General features: G+C 37.2%; 1 protein-coding gene across 2 annotated transcripts in view; it reads right to left on the bottom strand.

The window, feature by feature from the left end:
• Positions 1 to 23,029, bottom strand: part of LOC115117192 (membrane-associated phosphatidylinositol transfer protein 2-like) — a 133,040-nt gene that overhangs the window by 12,962 nt on the left and 97,049 nt on the right. For both annotated transcript variants that reach the window (XM_065007519.1, XM_065007520.1), the window contains exons 8-15: positions 21,963 to 22,073; positions 21,695 to 21,759; positions 15,773 to 15,863; positions 13,451 to 13,604; positions 13,172 to 13,361; positions 12,254 to 12,373; positions 11,828 to 12,048; positions 11,530 to 11,696 (exon numbers count right to left, since the gene is read on the bottom strand). In XM_065007519.1, the coding sequence (XP_064863591.1) occupies positions 11,530 to 11,696; positions 11,828 to 12,048; positions 12,254 to 12,373; positions 13,172 to 13,361; positions 13,451 to 13,604; positions 15,773 to 15,863; positions 21,695 to 21,759; positions 21,963 to 22,073 (1,119 nt within the window). The remainder of the gene's footprint in view (positions 1 to 11,529; positions 11,697 to 11,827; positions 12,049 to 12,253; positions 12,374 to 13,171; positions 13,362 to 13,450; positions 13,605 to 15,772; positions 15,864 to 21,694; positions 21,760 to 21,962; positions 22,074 to 23,029) is intronic.

Genomic DNA, 23,029 nt, shown 5'->3' with positions numbered 1-23,029 from the left:
TCCATGGGCCGTGGGGGAGACAGGGATGCAGCTTTAGCCTCACCCTCTTCAACATACAGTTGAAGAATACCTGACCACTGTGACTGACCTAAAATTAAGGAAAGCATTGATTATGTACAGACTCGGTGAGCTTAGCCTTGCTATTGAGAGAGGCCACTGTGGGCAGACCTGGTTCTCAAGAGAAGACAGGCTATGTGCACACTACCAAGAAAATGAGGTGGAAACTGAGCTGCACTTCCTAACCTCCTGTCCAATGTATGACACGTATTTCCCTCAGTTTACACAGACCCACAAAGAATTTGAAAACAAATCTAATTTTGATAAACTCCCATATCTATTGGGTGAAATACCACAGTGTGACATCACAGCATTAAGATTTGTGACCTGTTGCCACAAGAAAATGGGCAACCAGTGAAGAACAAACACCACTAAAAATACAACCCTTATTTATTTTCCCTTTTGTACTTTAACTATTTGCATATTGTTACAACACTGTATATAGCCATAACATGACATTTGAAATGTTCCTTTGAGTGTAATGTTTACTGTTAATTGTTTATTTAACTTTTATTTATTTTCTACTTCACTTGCTTTGGCAATGTAAACATGTTTCCCATGCCAATAAAGCCCTTTGAATGGAATTGAATTGAGAGAAAAAGAGAGAGAGAGAGATGGGGAGAGAGAGAAAGATGGGGAGAGAGAGAGAGATGAAGAGAGAGAGAGAGATGGGGAGAGAGAGAGAGATGGGGAGAGAGAGAGAGATGGGGAGAGAGAGAGATGTCTTTACTGTTTTGAAACTTCTGTATGTGTAATGTTTACTGTTAATTTTTGTTGTTTTTCACCTTATATATTCACTTTGTATGTTGTCTACCTCACTTGCTTTGGCAATGTTAACACATGTTTCCTATGCCAATAAAGCCCTTGAATTGAAAAAAAATTGAATTGAGAGAGATGGGGAGAGAGAGAGAGAGATGGGGAGAGAGAGAGAGAGATGGGGAGAGAGAGAGAGATGGGGAGAGAGAGAGAGAGATGGGGAGAGAGAGAGAGAGATGGGGAGAGAGAGAAAGATGGGGAGAGAGAGAGATGGGGAGAGAGAGAAAGATGGAGAGAGAGAGAGATGGGGAGAGAGAGAGATGGGGAGAGAGAGAGAGATGGGGAGAGAGAGAGAGAGATGGAGAGAGAGAGAGAGAGATGGAGAGAGAGAGAGAGATGGGGAGAGAGAGAGAGATGAGAGAGAGATGGAGAGATGGAGAGAGATGGGAGAGAGATAGAGAGATGGAGAGAGAGAGAGAGATGGGGAGAGAGAGAGAGATGGAGGAGAGAGAGAGATGGGGGGGAGAGAGAGAGAGATGGGAGAGAGAGAGATGGGGAGGAGAGAGAGAGAGAGAGATGGGGAGAGAGAGAGAGATGGAGAGAGAGAGATGGGGAGAGAGAGAGATGGGGAGAGAGAGAGATGGGGGAGAGAGAGAGATGGGGAGAGAGAGAGAGATGGGGGAGAGAGAGAGATGGGGAGAGAGAGAGAGATGGGGAGAGAGAGAGATGGGGAGAGAGATGGAGAGAGATGGGGAGAGAGAGAGAGATGGGGAGAGAGAGAGAGATGGGGAGAGAGAGAGATGTCTTTACTGTTTTGAAACTTCTGTATGTGTAATGTTTAGAGATGTTAAATTTTGTTGTTTTTCACCTTATATATTCACTTTGTATGTTTGTCTACCTCACTTGCTTTGGCAATGTTAACACATGTTTCCTATGCCAATAAAGCCCTTGAATTGAAAAAAAATTGAATTGAGAGAGATGGGGAATTACCTGAGAGAGATGGGGAGAGAGAGAGAGATGGGGAGAGAGAGAGAGATGGGGGAGAGAGAGAGAGATGGGGAGAGAGAGAGAGAGATGGGGAGAGAGAGAAAGATGGGGAGAGAGAGAGATGGGGAGAGAGAGAAAGATGGAGAGAGAGAAGATGGGGAGAGAGAGAGATGGGGAGAGAGAGAGAGATGGGGAGAGAGAGAGGAGATGGAGGAGAGAGATGGAGAGAGAGAGAGATGTTTGATATGTTTGGAGAGAGAGAGAGAGAGAGAGATGGAGATGAGAGAGAGATGGGGAGAGAGATAGAGAGATGGAGAGAGATGGGGAGAGAGAGAGAGATGGAGAAGAGAGAGAGATGGGGAGACCTGAAGAGAGATGGCGAGAGAGAGATGGGGAGAGAGAGAGAGATGTTTGGGAGAGAGAGAGACAGATGGAGGGAGAGAGATGGGGAGAGAGAGAGAGAGATGGGGAGAGAGAGAGATGGGAGAGAGAGAGATGTTTGGGAATTACCTGAATGTTTGAATTAGAATGTTTGAGAGAGAGATGGAGAGAGAGAGATGTTTGAGGGGAGAGATGTTTGAGAGAGATGGGGAGAGATGTTTGAGAGATGAATGGGGAGAGAGAGAGATGGATGAAGAGAGAGAGAGAGAGAGAGAGAGAGATGGGGAGAGAGAGAGAGATGGGGAGAGAGAGAGAGATGGAGAGAGAGATGGGGAGAGAGAGAGAGAGAGAGAGATGGGGAGAGAGAGAGAGGTGGGGAGAGAGAGAGAGATGGCGAGAGAGAGAGATGGGGAGAGAGAGAGAGATGGGGAGAGAGAGAGAGATGAGGAAAAGAGCAGGGAAAAAGAACAACAGCCATCCAAGTTATTTCCAAAGCTCACATATTGAAAATCATTTGACCAAACAATTGCGGAACTATGGACAACTTCAATCAAAGCTTCTTGTCTCAAGGGTCCAGAAGTGACAAAGGCAACTGCTGATGAGTCATGTCTCTGGAACTCTCTAGAACTCCATGGAACCCCTGAAGAATCTGTGTCACAACCCCGTCTGTTTCCTCTGCTGCCTCTCAGCTCCTTCCTAAACCTTCTATTTATCTTAGTTCTTAGTTTACTTTGGACCATGTTGTGTCTTAAATGTCACAGCTAATGGATGTCTGGCATCAGAGATGTAAAAGATGACCTCTAATCTCTGAACTACGATGTGACCTCACTTAGCCATGTCCCGGCAGAGCCCGACCCCACAGCTGCAGGAAAGGTCACTCTCACCACACAGATGCTGAGTGGCTTAGTTTACAGATTCTCACTTATATGTTTAAAAAGTCACAATGTTTAATATGTTTGAATTGGCTGAATGTTTGAATTACCTGAATGTTTAATATGTTTGAATTGGCTGACTGTTTGAATTGGCTGACTGTTTGATATGTTTGAATTACCTGAATGTTTAATATGTTTGAATTGGCTGACTGTTTGATATGTTTGAATTACCTGAATGTTTGAATTACCTGAATGTTTGAATTACCTGAATGTTTGAATTACCTGAATGTTTGATATGTTTGAATTGGCTGAATGTTTGAATTACCTGAATGTTTGATATGTTTGAATTACCTGAATGTTTGATATGTTTGAATTACCTGAATGTTTGATATGTTTGAATTACCTGAATGTTTGAATTACCTGAATGTTTGATATGTTTGAATTACCTGAATGTTTGATATGTTTGAATTGGCTGACTGTTTGAATTACCTGAATGTTTGATATGTTTGAATTACCTGAATGTTTGAATTACCTGAATGTTTGATATGTTTGAATTACCTGAATGTTTGATATGTTTGAATTGGCTGAATGTTTGATATGTTTGAATTACCTGAATGTTTGATATGTTTGAATTACCTGAATGTTTGAATTACCTGAATGTTTGATATGTTTGAATTACCTGAATGTTTGATATGTTTGAATTACCTGAATGTTTGTTTGAATGATATGTTTACTGAATGTTTGAATGTTTGATATGTTTGAATTACCTGAATGTTTGAATGTTTTGGCTGAATGTTTGAATTGGTTTGAATGTTTGATATGTTTGAATTACCTGAATGTTTGATATGTTTGATGTTTTACCTGAATGTTTGATATGTTTGAATTACTGAATGTTTGATATGCTGAATGTTTGATATGTTTGAATTACCTGAATGTTTGATATGTTTGAATTACCTGAATGTTTGAATTACCTGAATGTTTGATATGTTTGAATTACTGAATGTTTGAATGTTTGAATTGTTTGAATGTACCTGAATGTTTGATATGTTTGATGTTTACCTGAATGTTGAATGTTTGAATTACCTGAATGTTTGATATGTTTGAATTACCTGAATGTTTGATATGTTTGAATTACCTGAATGTTTGAATTACCTGAATGTTTGATATGTTTGAATTACCTGAATGTTTGAATTGGCTGAATGTTTGAATTGGCTGAATGTTTGAATTGGCTGAATGTTTGATATGTTTGAATTACCTGAATGTTTGAATTACCTGAATGTTTGATATGTTTGAATTGGCTGAATGTTTGAATTACCTGAATGTTTGATATGTTTGAATTACCTGAATGTTTGATATGTTTGAATTACCTGAATGTTTGAATTACCTGAATGTTTGATATGTTTGAATGTTTGAAATGTTTGAATTACCTGAATGTTTGATATGTTTGAATTACCTGAATGTTTGATATGTTTGAATTGCCTGAATGTTTGATATGTTTGAATTACCTGAATGTTTGATATGTTTGAATTACCTGAATGTTTGAATTGGCTGAATGTTTGAATTGGCTGAATGTTTGAATTGGCTGAATGTTTGATATGTTTGAATTACCTGAATGTTTGATATGTTTGAATTGGCTGAATGTTTGAATTACCTGAATGTTTGATATGTTTGAATTGGCTGAATGTTTGAATTGGCTGAATGTTTGAATTGGCTCAATGTTTGAATTACCTGAATGTTTGAATTACCTGAATGTTTGATATGTTTGAATTACCTGAATGTTTGAATGTTTGATATGTTTGAATTGGCTGAATGTTTGATATGTTTGAATTACCTGAATGTTTGAATTACCTGAATGTTTGATATGTTTGAATTGGCTGAATGTTTGATATGTTTGAATTACCTGAATGTTTGAATTACCTGAATGTTTGATATGTTTGAATTGGCTGAATGTTTGAATTGGCTGAATGTTTGAATTGGCTGAATGTTTGAATTACCTGAATGTTTGAATTACCTGAATGTTTGAATTACCTGAATGTTTGATATGTTTGAATTGGCTGAATGTTTGATATGTTTGAATGACCTAAAAGTTTGATATGTTTGAATATGTTTGAATTACCTGAATGTTTGATACTGTTTGAATTACCTGAATGTTTGATATGTTTGAATTGGCTGAATGTTTGAATTACCTGAATGTTTGATATGTTTGAATTACCTGAATGTTTGAATTACCTGAATGTTTGATATGTTTGAATTACCTGAATGTTTGATATGTTTGAATTACCTGAATGTTTGATATGTTTGAATTGGCTGAATGTTTGATATGTTTGAATTACCTGAATGTTTGAATTACCTGAATGTTTGATATGTTTGAATTGGCTGAATGTTTGATATGTTTGAATTACCTGAATGTTTGATATGTTTGAATTACCTGAATGTTTGATATGTTTGAATTGGCTGAATGTTTGATATGTTTGAATTACCTGAATGTTTGATGAATGTTTGATATTGGCTGAATGTTTGATATGTTTGAATTGGCTGAATGTTTGTTTGAATGTTTGAATTGGCTGAATGTTTGCTGAATGTTTGATGGCTGAATGTTTTACCTGAATGTTTGATGTTTTTATGTTTGAATTACCTGAATGTTTGAATGTTTTGGCTGAATGTTTGAATTGGCTGAATGTTTGAACCTGAATGGCTGAATGTTTGATATGTTTGAATTGGCTGAATGTTTTGTTTGATATGTTTGAATTGGCTGAATGTTTGAATGTTTGAATTACCTGAATGTTTGATATGTTTGAATTACCTGAATGTTTGATATGTTTTTGAATTACCTGAATGTTTGAATTACCTGAATGTTTGATATGTTTGAATTGGCTGAATGTTTGAATGTTTGATGTTTGAATTACCTGAATGTTTGATATGTTTGAATTACCTGAATGTTTGAATGTTTGAATTACCTGAATGTTTGATATGTTTGAATTACCTGAATGTTTGAATTACTGAATGTTTGAATGTTTGAATTGGCTGAATGTTTGAATGTTTGAATTGGCTGAATGTTTGAATTGGCTGAATGTTTGATATGTTTGAATTACTGAATGTTTGAATGTTTGATATGTTTGAATTGTTTGCTGAATGTTTGAATTACCTGAATGTTTGATATGTTTGAATTGGCTGAATGTTTGAATTACCTGAATGTTTGATATGTTTGAATTGGCTGAATGTTTGATATGTTTGAATGTTTGAATTACCTGAATGTTTGAATGTTTGATATGTTTGAATTGGCTGAATGTTTGAATTACCTGAATGTTTGATATGTTTGAATTACTGAATGTTTGAATGTTTGATATGTTTGAATGTTTTACCTGAATGTTTGAATTACCTGAATGTTTGATATGTTTGAATGTTGAATTGGCTGAATGTTTGAATGTTTGAATTACCTGAATGTTTGATATGTTTGTTTGAATGTTTGAATTGGATGAATGTTTGATATGTTTGTTTGAATGTTTGAATTGGATGAATGTTTGATATGTTTGAATTGGCTGAATGTTTGATATGTTTGAATTACCTGAATGTTTGATATGTTTGAATTGGCTGAATGTTTGATATGTTTGAATGTTTACCTGAATGTTTGATATGTTTACCTGAATGAATGTTTGATATGTTTGAATGTTTGGCTGAATGTTTGATATGTTTGAATTGGCTGAATGTTTTGAATGTTTGATGAATGTTTGAATTACCTGAATGTTTGAATTACCTGAATGTTTGATATGTTTGAATTACCTGAATGTTTGATATGTTTGAATTACCTGAATGTTTGATATGTTTGAATTACCTGAATGTTTGATATGTTTGAATTGGCTGAAATGAATGTTTGATATGTTTGAATTACCTAATGTTTTGATTGTTTGAATTGGCTGAATGTTTGAATGAAATGTTTGAATGTTTGAATTACCTGAATGTTTGAATTACCTGAATGTTTGAATTACCTGAATGTTTGATATGTTTGAATTACCTGAATGTTTGAATTACCTGAATGTTTGATATGTTTGAATTACCTGAATGTTTGATATGTTTGAATTGGCTGAATGTTTGATATGAATGACCTAAATGTTTGATATGTTTGAATTACCTGAATGTTTGATATGTTTGAATTACCTGAATGTTTGAATGAATGTTTGAATTTGAAATTGGAATTACCTGAATGTTTGAATGTTTGATATGTTTGAATTGGCTGAATGTTTGATATGTTTGAATTGGCTGAATGTTTGAATTGGCTGAATGTTTGAATGTTTGAATTGGCTGAATGTTTGATATGTTTGAATTGGCTGAATGTTTGATGAATGTTTGAATTGGCTGAATGTTTGAATTGGCTGAATGTTTGAATTACCTGAATGTTTGATATGTTTGAATTGGCTGAATGTTTGAATGTTTATTACCTGAATGTTTGAATTACCTGAATGTTTGATATGTTTGAATTACCTGAATGTTTGATATGTTTGAATTGGCTGAATGTTTGAATTACCTGAATGTTTGATATGTTTGAATTGGCTGAATGTTTGAATTGGATGAATGTTTGATATGTTTTGAATTACCTGAATGTTTGATATGTTTGATGAATGTTTGAATGTTTTGAACCTGAATGTTTGATATGTTTGAATTGGATGAATGTTTGATATGTTTAAATTGGATGAATGTTTGATATGTTTGAATTATGAATGTTTGATATGTTTGAATTGGCTGAATGTTTGATATGTTTGAATTGGCTGAATGTTTGAATTGGATGAATGTTTGATATGTTTTGAATTGGGATGAATGTTTGAATTGGATGAATGTTTGATATGTTTGAATTGTTTGAATGTTTGAATGTTTGATATGTCTGAATGTTTGACCTAAAATGTTTGATATGTTTGAATTACCTGAATGTTTGATATGTTTGAATTACCTGAATGTTTGATATGTTTGAATTACCTGAATGTTTGATATGTTTGAATTGGCTGAATGTTTGATGTTTATGTTTGAATGTTTGATATGTTTGAATTGGCTGAATGTTTGAATTACCTGAATGTTTGATATGTTTTGAATTGGATGAATGCTTGATATGTTTAAATTGGATGAATGTTTGATATGTTTGAATTGGCTGAATGTTTGATATGTCTGAATGACCTAAAAGTTTGATATGTTTGAATTACCTGAATGTTTGATATGTTTGAATTACCTGAATGTTTGATATGTTTGAATTGGCTGAATGTTTGAATTGGATGAATGTTTGATATGTTTGAATTGGCTGAATGTTTAAATTGGATGAATGTTTGATATGTTTTGAATTGGATGAATGTTTGATATGTTTGAATTACCTGAATGTTTGATATGTTTGAATTGGCTGAATGTTTGAATTGGCTGAATGTTTGATATGTTTGAATTACCTGAATGTTTGATATGTTTGAATTGGCTGAATGTTTGATATGTTTGAATTGGCTGAATGTTTGAATTGGCTGAATGTTTGATATGTTTGAATTGGCTGAATGTTTGATATGTTTGAATTGGCTGAATGTTTGATATGTTTGAATTGGCTGAATGTTTGATTTACCTGAATGTTTGATATGTTTGAATTGGCTGAATGTTTGAATTACCTGAATGTTTGATATGTTTGAATTACCTGAATGTTTGAATTACCTGAATGTTTGATATGTTTGAATTACCTGAATGTTTGAATTACCTGAATGTTTGATATGTTTGAATTACCTGAATGTTTGATATGTTTGAATTGGCTGAATGTTTGAATTGGCTGAATGTTTGATATGTTTGAATTGGCTGAATGTTTGAATTGGATGAATGTTTGATATGTTTGAATTACATGAATATGTTTGAATTACCTGAATGTTTGATATTTTTGAATTGGCTGAATGTTTGATATGTTTGAATTACCTGAATGTTTGATATGTTTGAATTGGCTGAATGTTTGAATTACCTGAATGTTTGAATTACCTGAATGTTTGATATGTTTGAATTACCTGAATGTTTGATATGTTTGAATTGGCTGAATGTTTGATATGTCTGAATGACCTAAAAGTTTGATATGTTTGAATTACCTGAATGTTTGATACGTTTGAATTGGCCAAATGTTTGATATGTTTGAATTGGCTGAATGTTTGAATTACCTGAATGTTTGATATGTTTGAATTACCTGAATGTTTGAATTACCTGAATGTTTGATATGTTTGAATTGGCTGAATGTTTGATATGTTTGAATTACCTGAATGTTTGATATGTTTGAATTGGCTGAATGTTTGATATGTTTGAATTACCTGAATGTTTGAATTACCTGAATGTTTGATATGTTTGAATTACTGAATGTTTGATATGTTTGAATTGGCTGAATGTTTGAATTGGCTGAATGTTTGAATTGGCTGAATGTTTGAATTACCTGAATGTTTGAATTACCTGAATGTTTGATATGTTTGAATTACCTGAATGTTTGAATTACCTGAATGTTTGATATGTTTGAATTACCTGAATGTTTGATATGTTTGAATTGGCTGAATGTTTGATATGTCTGAATGACCTAAAAGTTTGATATGTTTGAATTACCTGAATGTTTGATATGTTTGAATTACCTGAATGTGTGATATGTTTAAAATGGACGAATGTTTGATATGTTTGAATTGGCTGAATGTTTGATATGTTTGAATTACCTGAATGTTTGAATTGGCTGAATGTTTGATATGTTTGAATTGGCTGAATGTTTGATATGTTTGAATTGGCTGAATGTTTGAATTGGCTGAATGTTTGATATGTTTAAATTGGCTGAATGTTTGATATGTTTGAATTACCTGAATGTTTGATATGTTTGAATTGGCTGAATGTTTGATATGTTTGAATTACCTGAATGTTTGAATTACCTGAATGTTTGATATGTTTGAATTACCTGAATGTTTGATATGTTTGAATTACCTGAATGTTTGATATGTTTGAATTACCTGAATGTTTGATATGTTTGAATTGGCTGAATGTTTAAATTGGATGAATGTTTGATATGTTTTGAATTGGATGAATGCTTGATATGTTTAAATGTTTGGATGAATGTTTGATATGTTTTGAATTGGATGAATGTTTGATATGTTTAAATTGGATGAATGTTTGATATGTTTAAATTGGATGAATGTTTGATATGTTTTGAATTGGATGAATGCTTGATATGTTTAAATTGGCTGAATGTTTGATATGTTTGAATTGGCTGAATGTTTAAATTGGATGAATGTTTGATATGTTTTGAATTGGATGAATGTTTGAATTGGATGAATGTTTGATATGTTTGAATTGGCTGAATGTTTGATATGTCTGAATGACCTGAATGTTTGATATGTTTGAATTACCTGAATGTTTGATATGTTTGAATTACCTGAATGTTTGATATGTTTGAATTACCTGAATGTTTGATATGTTTGAATTGGCTGAATGTTTGAATTGGATGAATGTTTGATATGTTTGAATTGGCTGAATGTTTAAATTGGATGAATGTTTGATATGTTTTGAATTGGATGAATGTTTGATATGTTTAAATTGGATGAATGTTTGATATGTTTGAATTGGATGAATGTTTGATATGTTTAAATTGGATGAATGTTTGATATGTTTAAATTGGATGAATGTTTGATATGTTTAAATTGGATGAATGTTTGATATGTTTAAATTGGATGAATGTTTGATATGTTTAAATTGGATGAATGTTTGATATGTTTTGAATTGGATGAATGTTTGATATGTTTAAATTGGATGAATGTTTGATATGTTTAAATTGGATGAATGTTTGATATGTTTAAATTGGATGAATGTTTGATATGTTTTGAATTGGATGAATGCTTGATATGTTTAAATTGGCTGAATGTTTGATATGTTTGAATTGGCTGAATGTTTAAATTGGATGAATGTTTGATATGTTTTGAATTGGATGAATGTTTGAATTGGATGAATGTTTGATATGTTTGATTTACCTGAATGTTTGATATGTTTGAATTACCTGAATGTTTGATATGTTTTGAATTGGATGAATGTTTGAATTGGATGAATGTTTGATATGTTTGAATTGGCTGAATGTTTGATATGTCTGAATGACCTAAAAGTTTGATATGTTTGAATTACCTGAATGTTTGATATGTTTGAATTACCTGAATGTTTGATATGTTTGAATTGTCTGAATATTTGATATGTTTGAATTGTCTGAATATTTGATTTGTTTGAATTGGCTGAATGTATGATATGTTTGAATTGGCTGAATGTTTGAATTGGCTGAACGCAAAATCAAAGACTGCACACATGAATGCAATCATGAAAAGTGCCAACTTAGCAAATAGTCTATTTCTGCTTAAGCCAACTCCTTAAAAAGTCAACTCCATGCATGGCAAAGACTGTTGGCTGCAGCAGTAATATATTCACACCCAGGCTAGTGAGATCAACCACTGATGAAGGTGTCCCTCACCATCTATGGACGGCACCACAGTCTTCCTCAGTGCCAGCACCAGCCCCAGAGGTGAACCAAAGAGGAAGAAGTCTGCCACCTCGAAGTCCAGCCTCCCTCCCTCTAGCATGGTACTCCCGCTGGAGCGCCTCGAACCTGAGTCTGTTCTCAATACACTGCTATGGAGACTGGAGAGACAGGGGGAGAGAGAGAGAGAGGGAACGGCAAAAGAGTGGGGGGAAAAATAAACAGTAGAAAAGTTAACATTTGATAACAAAGGTCGGTCAATGTAGCTATACCTTGTGCGTGTGTGTCTGACCTGGACAGGAATGCCTGGTGGTGTTTGATGGTGTCTAGTTCGTAGGTGGAGGAGTCGCTGCGTTTGCGAGGCAGCATTCTCTTGGGGTCGTCAGGCCCTGAGCTGCGAGGGATGTCAATGTTACTGCGACTAAGATGGCGACTGCCCTCCAGAGTCGGAGAAGACGGAGAAGACAGAGAGACACTGTTTATTATGATGCCAGGGGAGAGGAGGTCTGTGTCCTGGAGAGACGGAGGAGGAGGGGGAGGTGGAGGGGGAGAGAAAGAGAGGGAGAGGGGGAGAGAGAGGGCACACATAGTTAGTAGCTGTCAGATCTATGCAACAGATAGGACCGGTTTCCCAGACAGAGATTAAGAGAGTTACATTGAAAGTGCTTTTTAGTCCTCGAGTAGCCCTGTGGGATGGAATTAAAGGAGACAGAGGTACCTGTACGCTGATGGTGCTGCCTCGTCTACTGCTGTTCTGGCTTTCTGAAACGATGACGTTACTGCTGCACAGCGCATCAAACCCTAGGATACCACCTACACAGTCCCCGATCACACACACCTAAAGGAGGAGAGAATACACAGATTTAAATTGAGTACATACAGTACATACAGTGAGCTCCAAAAGTATTGGGACAGTGACACATGTTTTGTTGTTTTGGCTCTGTACTCCAGCACATTGGATTTGAAATGATACAGTAGCGTTGAGGTTATCATGAATATTGATGAATGAGAAAGTTACAGACGCACAAACATCATGCCCCAAAGACAAGCTAACCTCTCACCATTACTATAAAGTAAAAGGGGAGGTTAGCATTTTTGGGGGGGTATGATATTTATGCCTCTGTAACTTTCTCACTCATCATTATTGATGATTCATTCAGGACAATTCATAATCATGGTAGCATCCAAATTCATGTAGAAGTGTTTAGAAACATATTATTTTCTTATTTACAATAAAAGTGACTCCAAAATGACACAATACATTATTTACCATTCATTTATATTGGGCATAAAATAATCTGAAACACAACCAAAACAAACAGTGTATGCATCCAACAAATACTAAACATTTGACTACTTTAATACACATATAAGTGAATTAGTCCCAATACTTTGGGGGGGAGGACTATGTACAAAAAGTCACTTTTAAACGGATCACTCAATAAGGATGAAAGTACCCTCAAATTAAAGCGGACAGTTTGAACATTAACTGCACAGTCATTGTATCATTTCAATGCTGGAGTACAAATCCAAAACAAATATTTACCACTGTCCCAATACTTTTGGAGCTCACTGTATTGTATAATCAGCAAAAATCACTAACCCCTAAACTTTGACCCCTGACTCCTGCACTGACCTGTCCGGAGAAGGATGCCCCTTCCAAGGACCTGATAAAGTCTCCATACACCTGATTGGCTCTTTGGATGACGGTTGCCACGGCGTCTTGGTACTGCGGAGCGGAAGTGGCCAATAGAGGCAGTGCAGCCAGAGGGATGTGGTCCTGACTGTTGGAAAGGCAGCCCTCATCAAAACTATAGGGACTGAGACTGGACCAGAGAGAGAGGAGCGAGGGTTAGAGTGTGTGTTTGTGTGTGTGTGTGCGTGCGTGTGCTCACTTGGAAACCTGTGTACTCACTTGGAAACCTGTGAAAAGGCGTCGGCACACACCGCCGGGCAGGGAACCATGCGGATGGCAATGCGTCCTAGGGCTGCTGGGTAATGCACTCTCATCACAGTCTCAAATGCTCCACTCAGAGTGTTGACGTCAGCCTGCTTACTACTTGGCTCACCTGGGAGTAATTATGAGTAAATACAAAATTGTTACATTGTCTTTACAAGAATAAACAAAGTGAGAACACTGCTTAAGTGTTTAAGGTAACTGTTTAATTGTTTAAGTTAATTAACTGCTTAAGTGTTTAAGGTAACTGTTTAAGTGTTTAAGATAACTGTTTAAGTGTTTAAGGTAACTGTTTAAGTGTTTAAGATAACTGTTTAAGTGTTTAAGGTAACTGTTTAAGGTAACTGTTTAAGTGTTTAAGGTAACTGCTTAAGTGTTTAAGGTAACTGCTTAAGTGTTTAAGGTAACTATTTAAGTGTTTAAGGTAACTGTTTAAGTGTTTACTGTAACTGTTTAAGTGTTTAAGGTAACTGCTTAAGTGTTTAAGATAACTGTTTAAGTGTTTAAGGTAACTGTTTAAGTGTTTAAGATAACTGTTTAAGTGTTTAAGGTAACTGTTTAAGGTAACTGTTTAAGTGTTTAAGGTAACTGTTTAAGGTAACTGTTTAAGTGTTTAAGGTAACTGCTTAAGTGTTTAAGGTAACTGCTTAAGTGTTTAAGGTAACTATTTAAGTGTTTAAGGTAACTGTTTAAGTGTTTACTGTAACTGTTTAAGTGTTTAAGGTAACTGCTTAAGTGTTTAAAACTTCTTAAGGATGACGCAGAAAACTGTTCCCATGCAGGAACATCACTCAGCGGAATTTCAGAGCGCCACCTATAGTTTTTGATAAAACTCAAACTTTCATTAAACTTTCATTGAAATACACATTCAAGGTAGAGAATTAAAGCTACACTCGTTGTGAATCTATCCACCGAGTCAGATTTGTAAAATGCTTTTCGGCGAAAGCATGAGAAGCTATTATCTGATAGCATGTACCCCCAAAATACTGCAATGTCACCTAACACGACAGATTTTGCGTTAGCCGGCGCTACCCAAAACGCAGAAATAAAATATAAAACATTCATTACCTTTGACGAGCTTCTTTCTTGGCACTCCTAGATGTCCCATAAACATTTATTTGGGTCTTTTTTTTATTAAATCGGTCCATATATAGCCTAGATATCGATCTATGAAGACTGTGTGATCAAGGAAAAAACAGCGTTTTAAAACGCAACGTCATTTTTAAATTAAAAAAGTTGACGATAAACTTTCACAAAACACTTCGAAATACTTTTGTAATGCAACTTTAGGTATTAGTAAACGTTAATAATCTATCAAAATGATCACGGGGCGATGTATATTCTATAGCTCCACGTCTTGAAATCATGTCCGGATATTTCTCAACCAAAACATCCTGTCGGAGACCGGAAGAAACCGGCTGCCTTGTTTCTGTTTGACCAAGAAACAAATAGTAGGCAAATGACAAGACTCTAGACATCGTGTGGAAGCTGTAGGTATTGCATCCTCGGCCCCATTAAATGTGGTTCACCTTTATCAATGGGTTCAATGGATATATTTTTCCATTTTCAGTGATCAGATTTTCCTGCACTTTTCGATGAAACGCACGTTCTGTTATAGTCACAGCCGTGATTTAACCAGTTTTATAAACGTCTGAGTGTTTTCTATCCACACATACTAATCATATGCATATACTATATTCCTGGCATGAGTAGCAGGGTGCTTAAATGTTGCGCGATTTTTAACAAAAAGCTGCGAAAATTCGCAAGAGCCATAAGAGGTAACTGTTTAAGTGTTTAAGGTAACTGTTTAAGTGTTTAAGGTAACTGTTTAAGTGTTTAAGGTAACTGCTTAAGTGTTTAAGGCAACTGTTTAAGTGTTTAAGGTAACTGTTTAAGTGTTTAAGGTAACTGTTTAAGTGTTTAAGGTAACTGTTTAAGTGTTTAAGGTAACTGTTTAAGTGTTTAAGGTAACTGCTTAAGTGTTTAAGGTAACTGTTTAAGTGTTTACTGTAACTGCTTAAGTGTTTAAGGTAACTGTTTAAGTGTTTACTGTAACTGTTTAAGTGTTTACTGTAACTGTTTAAGGTAACTGCTTAAGTGTTTAAGGTAACTGTTTAAGTGTTTAAGGTAACTGTTTAAGTGTTTACTGTAACTGTTTAAGTGTTTAAGGTAACTGCTTAAGTGTTTAAGGTAACTGTTTAAGTGTTTAAGGTAACTGTTTAAGTGTTTAAGGTAACTGTTTAAGTGTTGTCCACTAAAAATAGTTCTTATATTATATACCTGCTCCAGTGTCTAATATGTTACCCCCGTGAAGAACCAGAACCAGAACGTGGATCTTGGAGGGCGTCAGACACTGCTGAGACGACCCATCCTACAGGATAAAGAGGAGGAGAGATGGTGGACACTGATTATTATTATTATTTTGTAGCTCAGTTGGTAGAGCATGGTGCTTGTAACGCCATGGTAGTGGGTTCTACTGTATACACACTTTGCTAAATGGCATATAGAGTATATATGTGATGGAGCACAATGGAGCACAATGAAGTAAACAATGGCATGGATTTTTAAAAGAAAAACTAAAACAACATATCTTCACAGCCTACAGCAATGTTCCCTCTAATTTTTTTCAGCATTGAGCAAATTTTAGGTCTGATGGGCACAAACTTCAACATTGTGGAAATTCTGTGCAACGTCTAACGTGCTTTTACTGTGAACACTGAGGCTGTACCCACTTTAAGTTACTGTTAACACTGAGGCTGTACCCACTTGAAGTTACTGTGAACACTGATGCTGTACCCACTTGAAGTTACTGTGAACACTGAGGCTGTACACACTTGAAGTTACTGTGAACACTGAGGCCGTACCCACTTGAAGTTACTGTGAACACTGAGGCTGTACACACTTGAAGTTACTGTGAACACTGATGCTGTACCCACTTGAAGTTACTGTGAACACTGAGGCTGTACACACTTGAAGTTACTGTGAACACTGAGGCTGTACCCACTTGAAGTTACTGTGAACACTGAGGCTGTACACACTTGAAGTTACTGTGAACACTGAGGCTGTACACACTTGAAGTTACTGTGAACACTGAGGCTGCACCTCTTGCACTGTAATGCAGTGTCTTAGACCCCTGCGCTAATCAGGAGCCCATTCCATGAGACTTTTGAAAAAAACATGCAGGGCTTGACATTAACCTGTTTATCCACTTGTCCTTTAGACAAGGAGGTGACTGAAAATGTTGTTTTGTTGTTCGATGCAAGAAACCACTTTACAAAATAAAATGTGTCATTATTCCCATACCATTATTACAGAGAATCAGACACATTATGCTACCCTCTGTCTATTGGCTACTTATTTTATTCAAGCCTATATCAAAATACAACACTGCCTCTTTAAGACAAAAAAACTCTTTACCTGACTGTCTTTCAAAGATGTCTAGAAATGTACAGAGCATTCGGAAGCTATTCAGACACCTTGACTTTTTCCACATTTAGTTACATTACAGCCTTATTCTAAAATATATATATTTTTTAAATTTCCCTTGTCAATCTACACACAATACCCCATAACGACAAAGCGAAAACAGGTTTTTAGAAATGTTGCATAAGTATTCAGACCCTTTGCTATGAGACTCAAAATCGGGCTCCATTGATCATCCTTGAGATGTTTCTACAACTTGATAGGAGTCCACCTGTGGTAAATTAAATTGATTGGACATGATTTGGAAAGGCACACATCTGTTTATATGAGGTCCCACAGTTGACAGTGCATGTCTGAGAAAAAACTAAGCCATGAGGTTGAAGAAATTCTCCTTAGAGCTCAGAGACAGGATTGTGTCGAGGCACAGACCTGGGGAGGGGTGCCCAAACATATCTGCAGTATTGAAGGTACCCAAGAACACAATGGTCTTCATCATTCTTAAATGGATGAAGTTTGGAACCACCAAGACTCTTCCTAGAGCTGACCGTCCGGCCAAACTGAGCAATTGGGGGAGAAGGGCCTTGGTCAGCGAGGTGACCAAGAACCCTATGGTCACTCTGACAGAGCTCCAGAGTTCCTCTGTGGAGATGGGATAACCTTCCAGAAGGACAACCATCTCTGCAGCACTCCACCAATCAGGACTTTATGGTAGTGTCCAGACGAAAGCTTCTTCTCAGTAAAAGGCACATGACAGCATGGTTGGAGTTTGCCAAAAGCCACCTAAAGGACTCTCAGACGATGAGAAACAAGATTCTCTGGCCTGATGAAACCGAGAATGAACTCTTTGGCCTGAATGCCAAGCATCACGTCTGGCGGAAACCTGGCACCATCCCTACGGTGAAGCATGGTGGTGGCAGCATCATGCTGTGGGATTTTTTTTAACGGCAGGGATTGGGAGACTAGTCAGGATCGAGGGGAAAGATGAATAGAGCAAAGTACAGAGAGATCCTTGATGAAAACCTGCTCCAGAGCGCTCAGGGCCTCAGACTGGGGTGAAGGTTCACCTTCCAACAAGACAATGACCTTAAGCACACAGCCAAGACAACGTAAGAGTGGCTTTGCGACAAGTCTCTGAATATCCGTGAGTGGCCCAGCCAGAGCCCGGACTTAAACCCAACCGAACATCTCTGGAGAGACCTGAAAATAGCTGTCCAGTAACGCTCCCCATCAAACCTGAAAGAGCTTGAGAGGATCTGCAGAGAAAAATGGGAGAAACTCCCCAAATACAGGTTTGCCAAGCTTCTAGCATCATACCCAAGAAGACTCAAAGCTACAATCGCTGCCAAAGGTGCTTCAACATAGTACTGAGTAAATGGTCTGTGTACTTATGTGTGATATTTCCATTTATTATTTTTAATACATTTGCAAACATTTCTAAAAGCCTGTTTTCGTTTTGTCATTATGGGGTATTGTGTGTAGAATGATGAGAGAAAAAACGATTTAATCGATTTTAGAATAAAACTGTAACGTAATAAAATGTGGAAAAAGTCAAGGCGTCTGAACACTTTCCAAATGCACTGTACCCGTTTTGTGCTCTTGTAGGAAGCAATCAGCTGGGGCGGCAGGTAGCCTAGTGGTTAGAGCGTTGGTCCAGTAACCGAAAGGTTGCAAGATTGAATCCCTGAGCTGACAAGGTAAAAATCTGTCATTCTGCCCCTGAACAAGGCAGTTAACCCACTGTTCCTAGGCTGTCATTGTAAATAAGAATGTGTTCTTAACTGACTTGCCTGGTTAAATAAATGTTACTAAAAAAAGCACTCCCATATTGCTCACTACAAATTATATAAACTCAGCAAAAAAAGAAACATCCCTTTTTCAGGACCTTGTCTTTCAAAGATAATTTGTAAAAATCCAAATAACTTCACAGATCTTCATTGTATATGGTTTAAACACTGTTTCCAATGCTTGTTCAATGAACCATAAACAATTAATGAACATGCACCCGTGGAACGGTCGTTAAGACACTAACAGCACCAGCCATACTGCTTGTTCTGTGCGTGATTTCCTGGAAGACAGGAATGTCAGTGTTCTGCCACGGCCAGCGAAGAGCCCGGATCTCTATCCCATTGAGCACGTCTGGGACCTGTTGGATTGGAGGGTGAGGGCTAGGGCCATTCCCCCCAGAAATGTCCGGAAACTTGCAGGTGCCTTGGTGGAAGAGTGGGGTAACATCTCACAGCAAGAACTGGCAAATCTGGTGCAGTCCATGAGGAGGAGATGCACTGCAGCTGATGGCCACAGCAGATACTGACTGTTACCTTTGATTTTGACCCCCCCTTTGTTCAGGGACACATTATTGTCACGACTTCCACCGAAGTCGTTTCCTCTCCTTGTTTGTGCGGCGTTCGGCGTCGGTCTTCTAGCCATCGTCGATCCACTTTTCATTTTCCATTTGTTTTGTCTTATTTTCCTACGCATCTGGTTTCCATTTCCCTCATTAATTGTTGTGTATTTAACCCTCTGTTCCCCCCATGTCTTTGTATGGAATTTTTTGTTGTAAGTGTTTGTGCACATGTTTACTGGTGCGCGTCGGGTTATGTACCCATATTCTGTTGTATTTTTATGCCGTTGGTTTTTGGATTAAACTGCTCCGGCTATTACCTAGTTCTGCTCTCCTGCGTCTGACTTCCCCGCCACCAGTTACGCACCCCTTTACAATTATTCCATTTCTGTTAGTCACATGTCTTTGGAACTTGTTCCGTTTATGTCTCAGTTGTTGAATCTTGTTATGTTCACACTTGTTATACATACACATGTTAAGTTTGCTGAAAATAAACGCAGTTGACAGTGAGAGGACGTTTCATTTTTTGTTGAGTTTATAACTGGGCTAATAACTCACTAACTAGCAAAGGATATGAACAACATTTTCACACGTGGCTATATGCAGCTCTTACTTTAAACTCAAAACAAGCGCATCTACTCACGACCACAGCTGTAAACACAGTCTAGTTCAAAGTAAATGGCACAGATCCATTTATGGCAATGGTCTATTTGCATATAGGCCTTCTGCAGCTCTGATTGGTTATGCCACACCGGTCTGTGTAGAGTATGGGCTGAGTCATGCTCAATAGAATCCTACTCCAATGCGTTCTGTCTACAACATAATCTCTATCATGTTTCGGTCTGTTTTACTGAAAGTGGATAATATTGTGTTGATTCGATCACAATTGCCACAGTAAAGGGAAAGGTTGATAGTTTTAAATAACTGGGAAAACTCTACAAAGTTGAGTGAAGTTCAATCTTGTGCTTGTCTCTGTTGGCTGATATTTCTTCTGCGCCCTGCACACCAGTCTCTAGATTACTGAGCACCCGCACACGGGGCGCAGGTTAGAGGGAACATTGGCCTACAGTATGATCTGAGTGACCTAACACAACACCCTACACAAACAAAAATATCAGGTTGTTTTTCCGGTAACTTACTGGCAGCCATTTACCTGCAATTTAATGTATAAAAAAGTACAGTATGTTACTGTAATTTCCAAAGAAACTTTGGTTTAACAGTTGACAATAACTTACAAGTAACTGGATTCCAGTAAGTTACCATAAACACAACAGGATTTGTTTTACCTTGTCCTACTGGGAACCTACTCACATCACAGGGCATTGGACTTCTAAAGGCTACCTCTGAATCTCAGAGGTTAAAGGTCAGACTTACAGCTGGTCGTCTGTGGGACCTGACAGTGGAACGACGTCTCCGTTTACTAGAGACATGACGCTGGACACAGAGTGGATAACACACTGAGATGATGTGTGTGCCTGTTTGTGTATGTGTGTGTGTGTCTGTGTGGGTGTCTGTGTGTGTGCGTGCGTGTGTGCCTGTGTGTGTGCCTGTGTGTATTTGTGTGTGTCTGTGTGTGCCTGTGTGTCTGTGTGTATTTGTGTGTGTCTGTGTGTACTTGTGTGTGTCTGTGTGTGTGCCTGTGTGGTGTCTACGTGTCTGTATCAGAGAGACGTGCCGCTGAACACAAAGCGCAACAACAAACATTCATATAATATGTGTGTGTGTGATCCCCAGAGACACTGTGACGTTCTCTCTCCCCCTGGGATCAGCTTCAGACAACTTTACCAAGTCAACTGTTCCAGTACCAAAGACGTACAGTTCAACTGCAAACATTGCTGTTCATGTAATTGTTATGAAATGTTGTTAAGAACTTGTGATTCTATAGTAAGTAATCCTCTGTGAGAATCTCATGTCGTTGTTTACCTGGTCTGTGAGAACCTCACAATGATGTTTACTCTTGTCTGTGATGGATTCTGGGTACTAACTCTTAAACGAGTGCAGGGAAAGTGATCACATGGTAGGCATTGATAAAGGGAGAGAGCCATGGATTAGTGATGAAGGGCGTCGAGGTCAGGTCAGGTCACGTTAAGGGAGAAGAAAAAGTGTATTGCCCGTATCAAGTATTTTCCTGCCTAGCAATTAGCGAGGAGGAGACTCCACCCAAAGTGGGGTACATATACCACCACTATTGTAACCATGTCTTTGTCGATTCAGCTGTTCGATCCTTTGGGAAGAATAAACTTGGTTTAAGCTTTCACAGTGTCCGTTGAGTTCTAACATCTGTGAGAACCTCATGTCGTTGTTTACCAGGTCTGTGAGAACCTCATGTCGTTGTTTACCAGGTCTGTGAGAACCTCATGTCGTTGTTTACCAGGTCTGTGAGAACCTCATGAATACTCTCATACAGTCTTCATACTGTAGCTACAGTGGAAGCATACCTCAATCAATCGTTCCTCACTACTGGTTACTGTATAGTCTTCACCCGACTCCTGATACAGGCTCTCTGTAAATACACATACACACACAGACAGACAGACACACACACACACACAGACAGACACGAAGACAAACACATGTGAAAACACACACACACACACCATTAACTTTCATTAAACAAATTAACTTCCTGAAGGACGAGATTGGATATGAAGATCTGAAATATAAATGAGGAACGGAACGTGTGTGTGCGTGTGTGTGTGCTCCTACCCTGGCCTTCGTCTGTCTCTGTAGTCTCTATCTTGTCCATCAGGTCGTTGGAACTCCACTTGTTCATCTCCTTGGCATGTAATAACATCTCCTCATCTCCAGAGAAGTCCTCTGAAGAGACAGACACAGCATAACATCAGCATTACATTAGTATAACATCACTATAAAATTAGTATTACGTCAGCATACCATCAGTATAACATCAGCACAACATCAGCACAACATCAGTATAACATCAGTATATCATCTAAATCATCAGTATAACATCGGCACAACATCAGCACAACATCAGTATAACATCAGCACAACATCAGTATAACATCAGTATATCATCTATATCATCAGTATAACATCGGCACAACATCAGCACAACATCAGTATAACATCAGCACAACATCAGTAAAATATCAGTATAACATCAGTATAACATCAGCACAACATCAGTATAACATCAGCACAAAAACATCAGTATAACATCAGTATAACATCAGTATATCATCAGTATAACATCAGCACAACATCAGTATAACATCAGCACAACATCAGTATAACATCAGTATATCATCAGTATAACATCAGTATAACATCAGTATAACATCAGTATAACATCAGCACAACATCAGTATAACATCAGTATATCATCAGTATAACATCAGCACAACATCAGTATAACATCAGTATAACATCAGCACAACATCAGTATAACATCAGTATATCATCTAAATCATCAGTATAACATCGGCACAACATCAGCACAACATCAGTATAACATCAGCACAACATCAGTATAACATCAGTATATCATCTATATCATCAGTATAACATCGGCACAACATCAGCACAACATCAGTATAACATCAGTATAACATCAGCACAACATCAGTAAAATATCAGTATAACATCAGTATAACATCAGCACAACATCAGTATAACATCAGCACAAAAACATTTACATTTACATTACATTTAAGTCATTTAGCAGACGCTCTTATCCAGAGCGACTTACAATTTCACCAGTAAAGACGAGGTATAGATCTGTCCTCTGAAGAGGACATCAGTATAACATC

Source organism: Oncorhynchus nerka, linkage group LG22 (assembly GCF_034236695.1).
Source record: "Oncorhynchus nerka isolate Pitt River linkage group LG22, Oner_Uvic_2.0, whole genome shotgun sequence".
Lineage (NCBI taxonomy): Eukaryota > Metazoa > Chordata > Actinopteri > Salmoniformes > Salmonidae > Oncorhynchus > Oncorhynchus nerka.
Note: the sequence above shows the minus strand (reverse complement) of the source record. Positions and strands in the feature narration are given on the sequence as shown.